Source organism: Dromiciops gliroides, chromosome 1 (assembly GCF_019393635.1).
Source record: "Dromiciops gliroides isolate mDroGli1 chromosome 1, mDroGli1.pri, whole genome shotgun sequence".
Taxonomy (NCBI): Eukaryota; Metazoa; Chordata; class Mammalia; order Microbiotheria; family Microbiotheriidae; genus Dromiciops; species Dromiciops gliroides.
In genome coordinates this window covers 616,021,568-616,037,481 of record NC_057861.1, presented here as the reverse complement: position 1 = coordinate 616,037,481, position 15,914 = coordinate 616,021,568, and the positions used below count along the sequence as shown (strand labels likewise).

General features: G+C 39.1%; 1 protein-coding gene across 2 annotated transcripts in view; it reads right to left on the bottom strand.

Annotated features, from left to right (window-relative positions):
* Window positions 1-2,047: 2,047 nt before the first annotated feature.
* MSANTD3 (Myb/SANT DNA binding domain containing 3) overlaps window positions 2,048-15,914 on the bottom strand; it is a 36,831-nt gene continuing 22,964 nt past the window's right edge. For both annotated transcript variants that reach the window (XM_043975842.1, XM_043975841.1), the window contains exons 2-3: window positions 13,700-14,149; window positions 2,048-5,078 (exon numbers count right to left, since the gene is read on the bottom strand). In XM_043975842.1, the coding sequence (XP_043831777.1) occupies window positions 4,669-5,078; window positions 13,700-14,117 (828 nt within the window). In that variant the 5' untranslated portion in view covers window positions 14,118-14,149 and the 3' untranslated portion in view covers window positions 2,048-4,668. The remainder of the gene's footprint in view (window positions 5,079-13,699; window positions 14,150-15,914) is intronic.

The window sequence follows — 15,914 nt, the reverse complement described above, 5'->3', positions numbered from 1 at the left end:
GCAGCAAAGGCAGAGATGACCACAGCTGAGGTAGTAAGGTGGAAATGGAGTAACAAGAGAAAGAGGAAGAGGAGGGAGAGGCAGCAGCATTGTAGGGTTCCCAGAGGGGCTGGGACCTAAAAATGAACAACTGTGTTTCTTGTATTATCTCCCCTAGACCTCCCCATTCCTATTCATGGCATTTCTTTTCTCTAATTTACTCAGACCTGAAACTTCAGAGTAATCGGTGTCTCTTCCCTCTTGCTTACTCACTTCCCATCTCCAGATCTAGTCCACTCTTCTCTACAATGTCTCTCCTGTACTTTTGCTCATTCCCCTCCTTCCATTGCGGGTCCTAATTACCTATTCCTTGGATCACTGCAGGAGCCTAATAACTGGTCTATCTGCCATTAGCCTCTCCCCACTCCTATACATTACACAAATCACTGCAAGATGAATCTTCCCAAAGTATGGTGTTACTCATGTCAACTCCCAGCTCAAAGAGATTCAATAACTCCCTCCTGCCTACTGAAAAAAAAAAAAAGGCAAAATTCTCCAGGATGACATTCAAGGTGCTTTATAATCTGGCCTCACCCACCCAGTCACTTCATACTACTCTCCCATGTCTCCTCATGATACCTTCTCTTCTCATCCCTCAAGGTGCCTGGGATTATGCTATCTAGTCCTAACACCAGTCTCAGATGTCCACGAACGCAAAAAAGCATACACAAATACCAGATTGTCCTGAAAACAGAAGCTTAGAAAACTCATCCAGTTGATGGTGTGCTTCTCTTTAGCCAAAAAAAACAAAAGAAAAAGAAATCCATATTGCTTTCATTATGATTGCTTTTTGAGTGTGCAGTACAGTGTGGAAACAAGCAATGGCTTTGAAATCACAGGACGTTAGTTCAAATCCCATCTCTGCTATTTACTATCTATGTGACGTACAGGGCAGCTAGGTGGCACAGTGTGGATAAAACTCTGGGCCTGAAGTTCAAATCCAGTCTGACACTTACTTGTTATGTGACCCTGGGCAAGTCACTTAACCCTGTTTGCCTCAGTTTCCTTCTCTGTAAAATGATCTAGAGAAGGAAATGGCAAACCACTCCATTCTCTTTGCCAAGAAAACTCCAAATGGGGCCATGAAATGACTTACCAACAAAAATGTGGCCTCCAGGAGATCTCCCTGGACTTTTCCCCTTCACCTATAAAATGTTTTTTTGTTTTGTTTTGGTTTTGCTGGGCAATGGGGGTTAAGTGACTTTCCCAGGGTCACACAGCTAGTAAGTGACAAGTGTCTGAGGCTGGATTTGAACTCAGGTCCTCCTGAATCCAGGGCTGGTGCTTTATCCACGGCGCCACCTAGCTGCCCCTCTTCACCTATAAAAGGAGTGGAATTGACTTAGATGGTCTCTAAGGTCCCTTCCAGCTCTAAAGCTATGATGTAATCCGCCCAAGAATGTTAGAGATGGAAGGGGCCCCTAGAGATCATCAAGTCTATCCCCCTAATTTTACAGATGAGAAAACTAAGGAACTGAAAGTTAAGTGATATGCCAATGTCACACAGCTAGTAGATGTCTGAAGTAGGATTTGAATTCAGATCTTCTTGACTTTATCCACTATACCCCCGAGCTGTCATTTAGTCCAACCCCTTCAACATTATAGATGAGAAAACTGAGGCCCAGAAAGTGGAAGGAACTTGCCCAGGGGCGTACTAATACCCAGTGACAGAGCTGGATCTGGAATCATGCCTCCCGAATTCCAGTGCTATTTCCGCCACATCGTGGGTAGGTCCACAGGGATTGGGGAGGATTTAGAGTTGTGTTGATTGGAAAGAAGGCAGTGACCCAAGGAAATAGGAGAATAGGGGGCCGACTGTTAGAAAAAGAGTGATGGACTGCCCGTGGATAACCTATATCAAATCACCTTCGAGGGAGAGAATTTGGAACTCAAAATTTAAAAAGAAAAAGAATGGTAAAGATTGATTTTGCATGTAATTGAGGGGGATAATAAATATATATATTTTTACTGGGCAATGGGGGTTAAGTGATTTGCCCAGGGTCACACAACTAGCAACTGTCAAGTGTCTGAGGCTGAATTTGAACTCAGGTCCTCCTGAATCCAAGGCCACTGTGCCACCTAGCTGCCCCCCATAATTTTTTAAAAAAAGAAAATAAGTGATGTATCCAAAGCCCAGAAGACTTCAGGAGCCTCAGGTGTTTAGAAATACAGTGCTCTTGCTTGGTGCACACAAACCTTCTGCAGACCCATTGTTTTAGGATATTCTTGGCACTGATGCTCCAAGCAAGATAGGTCTTTTGTCCTCCAGAAAGTAAGCATGATAACAACTTACATTTATATCTTTTAAGGTTTGACAAATTCTTTCCCCACAACAACCCTGTGAGGTAGGTGATACGGGTATTATTATCTTCATTTTATAGATGAGGAAACAGAAACTCATAAAGGTTAAGTGACTTTCCCAGGGTCATCCAGCCAGCGAGTGTCTAAGGCGGAACTCAAACCCAGATCTCCTAATCCCAAATCCAGCCCTCTCCCCCCATAGTGTCCATCTAGATTGTATTCTATTCATTATTCTTTAACTCATCACATGTGACCTTGGGAAGTTTTTGCCTTGGGAAACCAATGAACTACCTTACAATGTAAAATAATAATAATAGCTCACATTTACATGGCGCTTCACAGTTTACAAAGCACTCTTCCTCACAACCACTCTGTGAGGTAGATAGTGCAACCATTATTATCCCCATTTTACAGATGAGGAAACAGAGGCTCAGAGGGGTCATAAGGATAATAGTTTGGGAACTAGAAGGAACCCTAAGAGGCTATTGTGTCCAACCCTCTAATTCTATGTAGGAGGAAATTGAGGCTCAGGTGGGAAGTGACCCACTGAAGGTCACACAGCGAGTAAGTAAGTAGAACAGAAACTCAGATCTTCTGATTGATAGTCCAGGGCTCTAATGAGACTGGCTTTTGCCATCTCTTTCAGCATTTATCACCTTATCCTAGCCCTTTCTTCTCCAAATTGTCCATTTATGCTCAGGAAGCACTTTTCAAAGTTTCTGTTGAATAAGTCCGTGTTGGTAAGATAGATAGGTTGGTGATGGAAAAGCAACCAACCAGCTTACTACTCTCTAAATGCATCATTTTATCAAATTACTATAAGATAGCACCTTTGGCATGGCTGGTGAATGAGCCTCTCCTTGGGTGTGACTGGAAGCCCAAATAAAAGGAAATCAATAATTTAATACTATCTAAGTAGGTAGAAAATCCAGGGAAAAGGTGGGAGCCCTTTGGACCACTTGCCAGGAGAGCAGTCCCTTCTTAAAATATATAGGGTGTGATTATAAAATAATAAGACAATGTAAAAAAATGTGCTCAAATGTATATATACATCCAAGGAAATGCCTTCCTTCCTCCCGGTCACCCTGGAGGCCATATACTTTGTTCAATGATATAAACTACCATTGCTCAGAATAGTTTTGGAATTCAAACTCCTCTTTGGGAGTACCTTTCCAAGACAAACAGTAACAAAACTTTATACTCGTGTCTCTGCCTCTGTCTTTCTCTCTCAGTCTGTGTATCTCCATCCCTCTCTCTGTTGCTCCCTCTGTCTTTCTATCTGTCTCTATCAATAAACTCTCCATTATCCAAAATTTGTCTCACAATCCTGTTTTATTATGCTAACACAATCCTGGCCAAGAGAACTTGGATTTCAGGCCCTAGACTACAGCCAGAAAGGATCTGAGGTCATCTAATACAACTTCTTTATAGTTGAGGAAATTCAGGCCCAAGAAGGATAAATGATCATACACGAACCCAAGATCACATGGGTAATAAATGTCAGAGGCAAGATTTGAACCCAAGTGTTCCGATTTCAAAGCTAGTATTCTTTCCTCTTCACTACACTGTCTACTTGGTATATTCCTTTTGCCATTTTGAGACCTTCAATCTGTCTCCATTACTCTGCAGACTCAGGTTTATTCCACTGTCTACGTCTCTTGGCCAAGATCCTTGTTTCATGCTTTGGTTTTATACCATTTTTTTCCCCAAGCACTAGGTGGGTTCTGGATGATTTCTGACTATTATAAAAAAAATCCAATTTCACCTAAAAGAATGAAAATGGAAGCTAATTCCATAAGAAGAGGTTCAGATGCGTTTAGAGCAATGGTAGGATCACTGGACCAAGTATTTGGCCTCCCAAGAGGATGCCTTTGAAGGGAACAACCCTCATTTGCACATACAAATCCTTGAATGTTAGTAAAAAGTAATCCAAATGATATTAATAAGTGGTCACATTATAAATACCTTGTATTTGATTAAAAAAACAATAAAAAAACAAACCCACAGAGTTCTTGTGTGACTTCTAATTAAAGACAATATCACATTCAGAATGATCACACTTATAGCTACAATGTTCAAAAATCAAAATCACTTCTTTCCTCATCCTTAGTAGAAGTGGTTAGAAATAAAGGAGTCAGAAAGGGGTCAAGTCATGTGTGCTACCTGAATGTAATCTCAGAAAAGTTACTACTTTCCATTTGACTCTGACATTTAATTGGTCTCATTCCAACTCTGACAAATTGTAAATTCACAGATTTATCTCATACACCCCTTTTTCCAAACACCTTTGTTAAATGTGAATTCACATGTATGTTCATTCCCCATCCTCTACGGTGAATTGGGGAAGGGCCTGTTAAATGATGACACAGGCCACTCCTTAGTGAAAGTCTGCAGTTTTCTCTCCCAATACATCTTCTTTTTGTTGAGAACTTCCATTTTTATCCTGTGTTCCTCTTCTGCCATTTCACATTCTCTTTCGATCTGCTGGATTTTGGCCACATGCACTTCATTCATCTGGATCAACTGCAGCTGCAAAATGGACATTTGCTGATGGTGTTCCTCTTCATGCATCTTTTTTAAAGCACTTTCCTGAGAGGCTCTGCTCCGGTAGTTTTTATTGGTTGTTATTCTGACCGCTGAACACGAAGGTTCAGGCTGTGAGGTCCCTTCACAAACTGGGAAATGAATTAGTTCCTTCTCTTCCTCGCATAGCTCTCGATTTGAAACAGGAAAAGGTTCTGAAAGACAAGAGCAAAAACCAGACACTCAAAGGTTGCTCTCACATGTCAACAGAATATAAATGCAGAGGGCAGATTGGGATGGGCAATACCAAAATGTTCTGGGAAGGAACAGATGGTATGGTAATTTCCACCCACGACAACCAGTTAAAATGGATTTCCATAGTGTCTTTGCTTCCTAATGCTAAATGCAATTTTTTTTTTTTTTGCGGGGCAATGGGGGTTAAGTGACTTGCCCAAGGTCACACAGCTAGTAAGTGTCAAGTGTCTGAAGCCGGATTTGAACTCAGGTACTCCTGAATCCAGGGCCAGTGCTCTATCCACTGTGCTATCTAGCCGCCCCCTAAATGCACTTTTGCCAAGAGGAAGAAAGTATTTTCTCTATAGGATAAAGTTTGGGGTTTGTTTTTGTGAGAGTAAATAAGGTCTAGAACTGAAGTTCTAGAGTAGGAACTTCCTCCACTGATACAACTCAGCAACTTGTCTATAATTTATAGTTTTCCATAAGACACTGAAAAGGTAAGTGTTTTACTCTGTTATGATGAATTTGATGGAGCTGCCTTATTATCCAAACAGATTTTATGAACCCTAGATTAATAAGAGCAAAATGCCCTTTGACTAAACTTCAAACTGAAACTAGATGGTTAGCAGTATAAGAGGCTAAAATTAGCCTCGGGTGCCCTGAACAGGCCACCCCTCCCCGAGTGTGACCGTTCTCCCGCTCTCCCCGAAACTGCCTCAGGGACACTGGACACGGCATGCCCTGCACAGAGGCCTCAGGCGCCTGCTCCGCTCAGCTAGGATACACATGCGCCAGCTTCTTCTGCTTAGCTCCTAGCTCCAGGCGCACCCAGCATGGGGGCTTTGTGCCCCTACCGGCTTTAGGTATGGCCTGGGGGTGCCAGCAAATTAGCTTGGTGTGCATGGGCACGGTCAGCCCGAGTTTCAGGGGAGAGAAGGTTTTTATAGCCTGGGGGGGGTAGAGATGCTAGGGGGACACTACTGAGAAAGGAAGACTGAGAAAAGAGACGCAGGGAGACGTGGAACTATAGAGAAAGAAGAGCAGGGGCAGCTGACAGTGAAGGGGAATGGTAGACAGGAGGAGAGCTATGGAGAGGGGAAGATGCAGGGAGCGACCAGGGGTAGAGCTGAGTCCAACTGAGTGAGGTGTGGCTACAGCAGCAGCCCAGGCCAGACACACCCAGAGGAGAGAGATTTCAAGGTGGCAGGGAGAAAGTTAAAACACAGTCAGGTCGTATTGTCCTATTTTTCTGTATCCTTATCTCTAAGTTTATTCTTATCAATAAACCCTGATATTTGCTTAAATTGAAAGAGGCTTTTTCTTCTCAATTTGGGAGAAGCAGTTGGAGAATTTTTAAAATGGCCTTTACAGACTGGCTTAGGCAGCTAATAGCCTACTGATAGGCACAGTTTATTAGCTTTCAGATGCCAAGCTAGCTAATTTGAGCTATAGAAATTTTTCAGCAGATAAGTCCCTCTTCACTAACTTCTTTCCCTAAGAAAGTAAATCTTATTGTTCTCCTTATCAAATATCTAGGCATCCTTGTTGTCCTTGATAAACCCTTCCGTTTCTTTAAGTTGCCTATTATAGTATTTGCTTTAGGTTGATTCGTATCATGCTAATGAAGTTACCCTGTAACCAGTGCAAGAGAAAAAAAAGGTTTATATAATGTCACAAAAAAGGGGAACCTTTGAGAGTTCCTTCTTTGGAAAGGGTTTCCACATGACTCATGCCTGCTTGTTCTTGGGACAAATAAACTGGTATTATGTTTTACCTGTATGTCTCGTATCTGGTTTTTCCTATAGGAGAAATTATGAAAATAATTTCTCTGATCTGTTTATTTTTATTTTTTTGTAGGAGACAGGCATAAAAACAAAAATTGACAACCCATGGTGACAGGATGTATCAAAAGCAAGATTTGCATCCAGGTCTTCCTATTGCCAAGGCCAGCCTTGTATCCACTATACTATAATTCATCTTAAATCTTAACAACAACAACAATACAACTAAGAGTTATACAGAATTTTTTAAAATCATAAAGCACTTTACATGTCATCTTTTTATATGCTCACAGCATCCCTATAAGTTAGTTACTATTATTATCCCAGTTTTACAGGGGGCAGCTAGGTGGTGCAGTGGATAAAGCACCAGCCCTGGATTCAGGAGGACCTGAGTTCAAATCTGGCCTCAGACACTTGACACTTACTAGCTGTGTGACCCTGGGCAAGTCACTTAACCCTCATTGCCCCACAAAAAAAACCAAACAATTTTACAGAGGAATTAAAGGTGAGAGAGATAAAGTGCCTCATAGAACTAGGAAGTATCTAAGGTAGGACATTAGCTCAGGTCTTCTGGAATCCAAGTCTAATGCTCTACATTGCTCTACAAGTCTACATTAAACCACCTAGTGGCCAACTTAAGCAGCATTCACTTTCGAGCTATTAACTTGACCACCATTTTCTTACCGAAGTAATGAAACAGTCTTAATGGCCTAGAAAAGTTAATGCACATTCCAAACATGGGTAATAGTGCTCCTTTGGATAAATTGCTTCCCAATTATGAATTGCATTATATTGCTATTTGTAAGCATAAAGTCCTGATGAGAGAGGAAGGAGGTGGAGACATCATTTTCCCCATTTTTCAAGTGAAACACATAGAAATCATGTTTGAGGTAACACAGGAAGTTAATAGCAAAGAGGGGTCTTCTTTCAAGCTCCTAATTCTCAGTACATTGAGCTATATCCAGTTTCAGCCTGAGACATAAGGAGATGATATAAAAAAATCAAACCCCTTTCCTGTTATTCCCTCCCACTGCATCATGGCAGGATGATCAGGGCACCTTCTTTATTTGTTAAAAAAAAAGGGGGGGGTGTAGGTGGGAGGGGAAGAACACAACCTCTGTTATGCAGATAAGATTAAGGAAATAGCAATGGATTAGGTAAAAGTTTAAAAAATACAACCAATTAAAACAAGAAATCATTCCACATATCACAATAAATTCCAAATTGATACACAACCTAGATATTAAAGGTCACATCATAAACAAATTAGAAGAGAATGGAGGCAGATACTTTTTATAACAATGGATAGGGGAAGAAATTATGACTATTCAAGGGATGGAGAGGGGTTACAGAAAATAAAAAGGGTCAAATTTGATTGCATGAAATTGAAAATGTTTTTGCACAAACAAAATCATTGAAATTAAAATTAGAAGAGAAACAGTTAACTGGGGCAAAAATCTTTACAGAAAGTTTCTCTGATAACAGTCTGATATCTAAGATAGCAGGCAACTAAATGGAGCAGTAGACAGAGTGCTAGGCCTGGAGTCAGGAAGATTCTTCTTTCTAGTTCAAATGTGACCTCAGATATTTACTAGATGTTCGAACCTGGGCAAGTAAAAGTAGGCATGATGCAAAGAAAAATTATCAATGTATCATATTAAGTATAAAACAAAGAAAAACTCCCATAACTATCTTAACAGATGAGGCAAAATTGTTTATTCATTCATTCATTTTTTTTAAATGGGGCAATGAGGGTTAAGTGACTTGCCCAGGGTCACACAGCTAGTAAAATAGGCTGGTGCTCTATCCACTGTGCCACCTAGCTGCCCCCATTCATTCATTTTTGCAGGGCAATGAGGGTTAAGTGACTTGCCCATTGTCACACAGCTAGTAGGTGTCAAGTGTCTAAAGGCCAGGTTTGAACTCAGGTCCTCCTGAATCAAGGGCTGGTGCTTTATCCACTGTACCACTTAGCTACACCTAAAAAGCAAGATTATATGTACTGCCATGCAAAACATGTTCTTGATTATAGGTCTTAAGATAGGTAGGAATAATTTTTTATTACTCTACCAAAGAGATCCTATTTAAAACCAAGAATTAACATTATACTGCTTAGAAAAGTTCCCCCTTAAAAGTAAGAACAAGGTCCCCAGTACCTAATACCTACTGAATACAATAAAGAAATTTTGATCACCATTTCTTTTACAAAAAGAAATGTTATAAATGTGACAGTAAGAAATTAAAACTTCACATTATATAGATAACACTAATATAAACTTAGAAAATCCAAAAGAATAACTTAAAATGACAAATTGAAAATGCACTCAGCATTCTGTGTCATTATAATGATCAAGTTTGGCTCTAGGAAGAGATGAGATATTGCACCTCCTTCCCTTCTTTGCAGAATAGCAGGGACTGTGGGTGTGAAACCTTGCACATATTGTCAGACTCAGTTGATGTGCTGGGCCAGTCTTGTTGAACTGCCTTCTGTTTTATTCTTTGTTACAAAGGATGGTGAAGGATGGAATATATTTGGAAATTAAGGTGATATAAAAAGAAAAGATATCAATGAAGAAAATAATAAGCAACAAGATTGTGACAATTAAAAATCAACTCTGGATTCTAATATATTAACAACATCTAGATAGAAATTACAATGAAAAAATAAAATGAGTGATAGAAAACATTTAATACTTGGCTATTAAAACTGATGATAAGGTACTTATGATAATAAAAACATTAAATTCCAGTGGGAACACTGCAAGAAAAGATTATTAAATGGACAACTTATTTTATTAAGTCTGAGAAGGCTAAATTAATGGAGATTTAATGCAATATCAATTTAAGACCCTGTGGGAAATTTTAAAGAATATGAAAAATTGATAGTGAAAATTATCTAGAAGGAATAAGAATACTAGGGAATTTTAAAAGGAAATAATCATATCTTTGCCCTACCAGACTTCCTTAATCTTAAGAGTTCCTCAAAATTCTTCAGTGGTTTCCTAGTTACCTCTAAGATAAAAAACTGAACTCATCAGCTTAGAATTCAAGACCCACTATGGGGGCAGCTAGGTGGCACAGTGGATAAAGCACGGGCCCTGAATTCAGGAGGACCTGAGTTTGAATCTGGCCTCAGACACTTGACACTTACTAGCTGTGTGACCCTGGACAAGTCACTTAACCCTCATTGCCCCACAAAAAAAAAGACCCACTACAATCTGTCCCTAAATTATGTTTCTTACCTTATTTCAGTTTTCCCCTTCACTATAGTCGGCTGTGATCTCAATTCAATCAGCCAATTTATTGATGCTATCTCTCATCTTTGTTCAGAGAATATGACAAGTATGCCATCTCTGTTGCCCTTTATGTCAGCATCTAGGTGGCACAGGGGATAGAGTGCTGTGCTTGGGATCTGGAAGTTCTGAGTTTAAATACGACCTCAGATGTTTACTTCCTTGCTGTGTGACCCTGGACAAGTCATTTACTCTGTCCGCCTCAGTTTCCTCAACTGTAAAATTAAGATAATAGAACCTATCTCATAGAGTTACTTTGAGGAATAAAGAAGATAATATATAAAGCACTTAGCACAGTGAATAGCATATAGCAGGTGCTTAATAGTGCATGTTCCTCCACACCCCCTTGCTCTATGCCTTCAAGTCATTGATAAAAACACTGAAGAGTATAGCTATGGTAGTATTCAACTAGAGATCTCACTACAGGTTGCTATCAACCTTGAAGAAGGCTTGTTTCCATACTTTACAACAAATGAGCCAAAGAAAAACATTTTTTAAAAATACTCTCTAGAAGGCAAAGGAAAACAGGAATATATAATATTTACATAGCACCTTCAGGTTGACAAAATACTTTACAAATAATATCTCATTTGATCTTCACAACAATCCTTAGAGGTATTATTACTTTCATTTTGCACATGGGTAAATTGAGGCAGGCAAAGGTTAAGTGATTTGCCCAGGGTCACACAGCTAGTAAGTGTCTGAGGCCACATATGAACTCAGGTCTTCCTGGTTCTGAAAGGCCCAGTGCTCAATCCACTGGACCACCTTTTACCCCAGCTTGTGGGGGAAAGATAAATTCATGATTACTGAAAATATGGAGGATATCAGATAAGGCATATTTCAATGGATATATTTCTTCAATACTTTGAAAGATTTGTGATCATGCTTACTCTCTCCATCAATGCACATAACAACCTCGTTACAGCTTAGTAACCAGCTTCAAGTTTTACCCTGGTCAAAAAGAAATTCATCACTTAATAATGTCACTCTTTTTCCTTAAACTTGGCTAAGTGGGTGATTAGATGATGAATTTTTAGTCCATTTGCCAAGTCCATTCATTCTATTAGCATTTCTAGCTTGCCAGAAGTTTGCCCCATCAACAAGAACGTAAGGTCATCTCTATGCCAGGATGACGTAGTAGAGCTACATTTGAATATTTTAATATAGACAAAGAAAAACATGGGAAAATGAGAAACATATAAATGATGAAAAATACTAACGATCTGTCGGCTCTGCATAACTGTTATAAAGGATGTTTCAAGGCTGGGGTTGGGGGTGGAGTAGGAGGAATATATTGGCAAATGAGTTTAATATAACAAAGCTTCAGTAAGCATCAATTTTTTTAATTGTTTTGAACGTGCCAATAAAAGCTTACTGTCCAAACACAAAGTGATATGCCTGATGTTGCCAATTCCATTTGCTAAGTGGTCAGAAAAGATTCCCTTCTTAGCAGAGAGGTGATGGGCTAGAGGTAATGAACGAGAGACATTCAAATTAAGATATGGCAAATAAGTGGATCTGAATTGTGTGACTATGCTTATTTGCTACAAAGAGAGAGCTTTTATTTTGGTGGGGTGTAGGAATTGAGGGAAATGGCAAATTACAGATAGAGATGCAATAAATAGGAAGAAAAGGAAAGAATGTCAATGAATGATTAAAAAATAAAGAAAAGAAGAAGAAAGAAATTTAAAAGGTATCAGATAAGGAGGGCCATATTGGATCTACCATATAAAATTTAAAATATAGAAAAAAATAACCACTATGTAGCTGGTAAAAAAAAAAATAAGCAAGGGGCGACTAGGTGGAGCAGTGGATAAAGCACCAGGCCTGGATTCAGGAGTACCTGAATTCAAATCCGGCCTCAGACACTTGACACTTAATAGCTGTGTGACCCTGGGCAAGTCACTTAACCCCCATTGCCCTGCAAAAAAAAAAAAATAAGCAAAAACTATGAAACCTAATATTAATGAGATACTGTTTATAGCTATGGACATCAACTCAATCTCAGCTCCTAGCATATAATGCTTTACAAACAACAGGTGTATATTAAACATCTGTTGGATTGATTCCATGAGAAAATGTGTTCCAGGTTCTAAATAAATGACTTCAAAATAGCTTTAATTAAAAAATAACCCAGTACCTAAGTTGAGAGTTTCCAAAACTATATAAATATTTTCTGACATTATCCTAAAGAGGAAGGCATCTCGGCGTAACTATTTCTTTTTGCCTGTTACTTATCTATAAATATTTTAATACCTCAAAGATACCCAGTCATTATTTTTTCTTACTTTGCAACAATACTTCCTTTTCCTTAAATGAGTTGTAGTTTTTTTTTCTTCCTTTTTTTTTTCTTTGCAGGGCAATGAGGGTTAAGCGACTTGCCCAGGGTCACAAAAGCTACTGTCAAGTGTCTGGTATGTGAACTCTGGTCCTCCTGAATCCAGGGCTGGTGCCTTATCCACTGCCACCTAGCTGTCCCCTTTAATGAGTTCTTTATGACATGCTTGTCAAACAGTTATAATTCCTAGTCAAGAAGACCTGAGTTCAAATCTAGACACAGAAATTTACTAGCTATGTGACCCTAGGCAAGTAACCTTAACCCTGTCTGCCACGGTTTCTTCATCTGTAAAATGGGGATTATAGAATATATTTCACATTTTTGTGAGGAACAATTGAGATAATATTTTAAAAGCAATTTTGAAACCCTTAAAGTACTATGAAAACGCTAGTCATTATTATTTCTTTAAAACATTTGAAATTAATTTTCTTCTTAGAATTTTTTAGTTCCCTAAGGCATTATTGGTTTTTTTTAAGAAGATCAACAAACAAGTTTATTACTGGAATTAATTGATATAGTTCTGGTCCCTTGATATAGTTATTGGGATAACAGTGTAGATATAGGGTATTGTTAAAGGTTGGGAATCATTGGGATAAGAATCATTACAATAAACTTTTGGAAATGCTCATTTTGCATTATTTAATAATAAGCATTAATGCAAATCCTCTTGAAGAATGCCCATTTCTACCCCCAGAATGCACTGTCTCCCATCATGCTGAATGATAAAAATCAACAGCAGTCCTTGGGGTAGTTAAATTAAAAAATTCTCCGGATTTTGGAAGTGTCTGTAATCCCTGTCAGATGTCACAAGGATAAAGGGTTGCAAACATATAATTCAACACCTTATTCCAGCGTCTGATTCTTTTCCTCTATACAACTCCATGATCCCCAATTTTGGGGGGGGATTGGGGTATTTGTGGGGCAATGAGTGTTAAGTGACTTGCCCAGGGTCACACAGCTAGTAAGTGTCAAGTGTCTGAGTTCGGATTTGAACTCAGGTCCTCCTGAATCCAGGGCCAGTGAGTGCTTTATCCACTGCGCTACCTAGCTGCCCCCATGATCCCCAATTTTTAACGGGAAAAAATCAAGAATCAACGTCAAAGTTATGTAAAGATGGGGGGCATTACACAAAATGCAGACGGCGTCCCAATGAGCAAAGGAAGGGGTAACAGGCACATCGATACCTTGGTTTGCTGCATCTGGGTGGTATTCCGACTCTTCTTCCGGAGGACTCTGTAAAAAGTAAATTTGCTCAGGTAGCATGCTGGCAATCTTCTCTTTTCCTATTACCTGTGTGCTCAGCAGTGGACTAACGCTTCGTTTTACCTTCTCTCTCCTTTCGTGGGCCATTATCTTTTTGGTCCGTGCCTTGATGTTTTCCCAGCACTTCTTCAATTGTTTGAAATCTCGAAGCGAGACGCTCGGTTGAGAATTGTACTCATGGGCCAGGGCTTGCCAGGTCCGCTGTTTAAGTGCAATTGTCCTGGCGTCACTTTTCTTACATTCAAGCACATATTTATACTTTTCCACTAATGCAAGCAGGATACTCTTTTCCAATTCAGAAAAGTATTTGGCAGGTTTTATAATTTCGTTGTTTTGCATTTTCTACTCTTTTCCTCCAGGCAGCAAGAATTCTGTAAAAGGAAGTTTTAAATAATAATTAGATGTTCAACCAAATGTTCAACAAATTATTTTAGCCTAATCACAAGTAAAGCCCTAAATTTATTATTTTGTTTTATTTTTAAAATTGTTTTTATTTCATTAAATGTTTTCCAAATAAATATAATTTTTAACAACCATTTTTTTAATATTTTGAGTTCCAAATTCTCCCCATCCCCCCTCTTTGGGAAGGCAACCAATTTACTATTGATTCTATATAGTCATGCAAAACATATTTCCATATTAGCCATGTTGCAAAAGAAAACACACAAAAAACCCCAATTAAAATAGAGTAAAAAAAGTATGCTTAAATCTGCATTCAGAGTTCATCAGTTCTTTTTCTAAAGGTGTATAGCATTTTTCATCATCAGTTCTTTGGAATGCCTTGGGTCATTGCCTTGAGATCTGAGTGACAGTCTTTCATGCTTGATCATCCTTTATAATAATGTAAAACCCTAAATTTAAATGTTTTCTTCTCTACTAAAGATTTTATTAAGAAAAGTATGATATCCTTAAATTTATCTATGTTCAAAATAGCTTTGGGGGGGGGGCAATGAGGGTTAAGTGAATTGCCCAGGGTCACACAGCTAGTAAGTGTCAAGTGTCTGAAACCAAATTTGAACTCAGGCCCTCCTGAATCCAGAGCTGATGCTTTATCCACTGCGCCACCTAGTTGCCCCGACCTCACCTTTTTTTTTTGAAAGAGAGACAGAGAGATAGTCTTGTGTAATGAAAGACCACCAAATTTGGAATCAGAACAGCTGGCTGCAAGTCCTAGCTCTTACACTAGCACTCCAGTCAGAGGGACCGAATGTAGTGAGGGTAGGTAGTGGGGAGAGATGGCAGTTCCAAAGCAGCTCTAATATGCAAGAATGATGAGTGTCTTGATGTTGAAGTTTCTTGAGGACATGATGGAGTCAAAGAAAAATAAGTAAATCTGGTGGGACAAGAAGAGATGGCTGTCCAAAAGGCATACCCATTGACCCAGCAATACCACTATTTGTTCTATATCCCAAAGAGATCATAAAAAAGGGCAAAGGACCCACATGTACAAAAAATATTTATAGCTACTCTTGTGATAGCAAAGAACTGGAAATTCAGGGAATGCCCATCAATTGGGGAATGGCTGAAAAAGTTGTGGTATATGAATGTAATGGAATACTATTGTGCTGTAAGAAATGATAGCAGGTGGATTTCAGAAAAACCTGGAAAGATTTACATAAACTGATGCTGAGTGAAATGAGCAGAACCAAGAGAACATTGCACACACTATCAACAACACTGAGGGATAATCAGTGGTGATAGACTTAGCTCTTCTCAGCAATATAATGATCCAAAACAATGCCAAAAGATTCATGATGGAAAATTATCTCCACATCCACAAAAAGAATTATGGCGTCTGAATGCAGATTGAAGCATACTATTTTCACTTTTGTTGTGTTTTTGTTGTTATTGTTTCTTCGTTCTTGTGTTTTTTCCTTTTGTTCTGATTCTTTTCTCAAAGCATGACTAATTGTCATGTATAACCTATATCAGATTGCTTGCTGGCTTTGGGAGTAGGGAAGGAAGGGAGGGAGAAAAATTTGGAACTCAAAATCTTACAAAAATGAATGTTGAAAACTATCTTTTTTTTGTGGGGCAATAAGGGTTAGGTGACTTGCCCAAGGTCACAAAGCTAGTAAGTGTCAAATGCCTGAGGCCGAATTTGAACTCAGGTCCTTCTGAATCCACTGGACCACC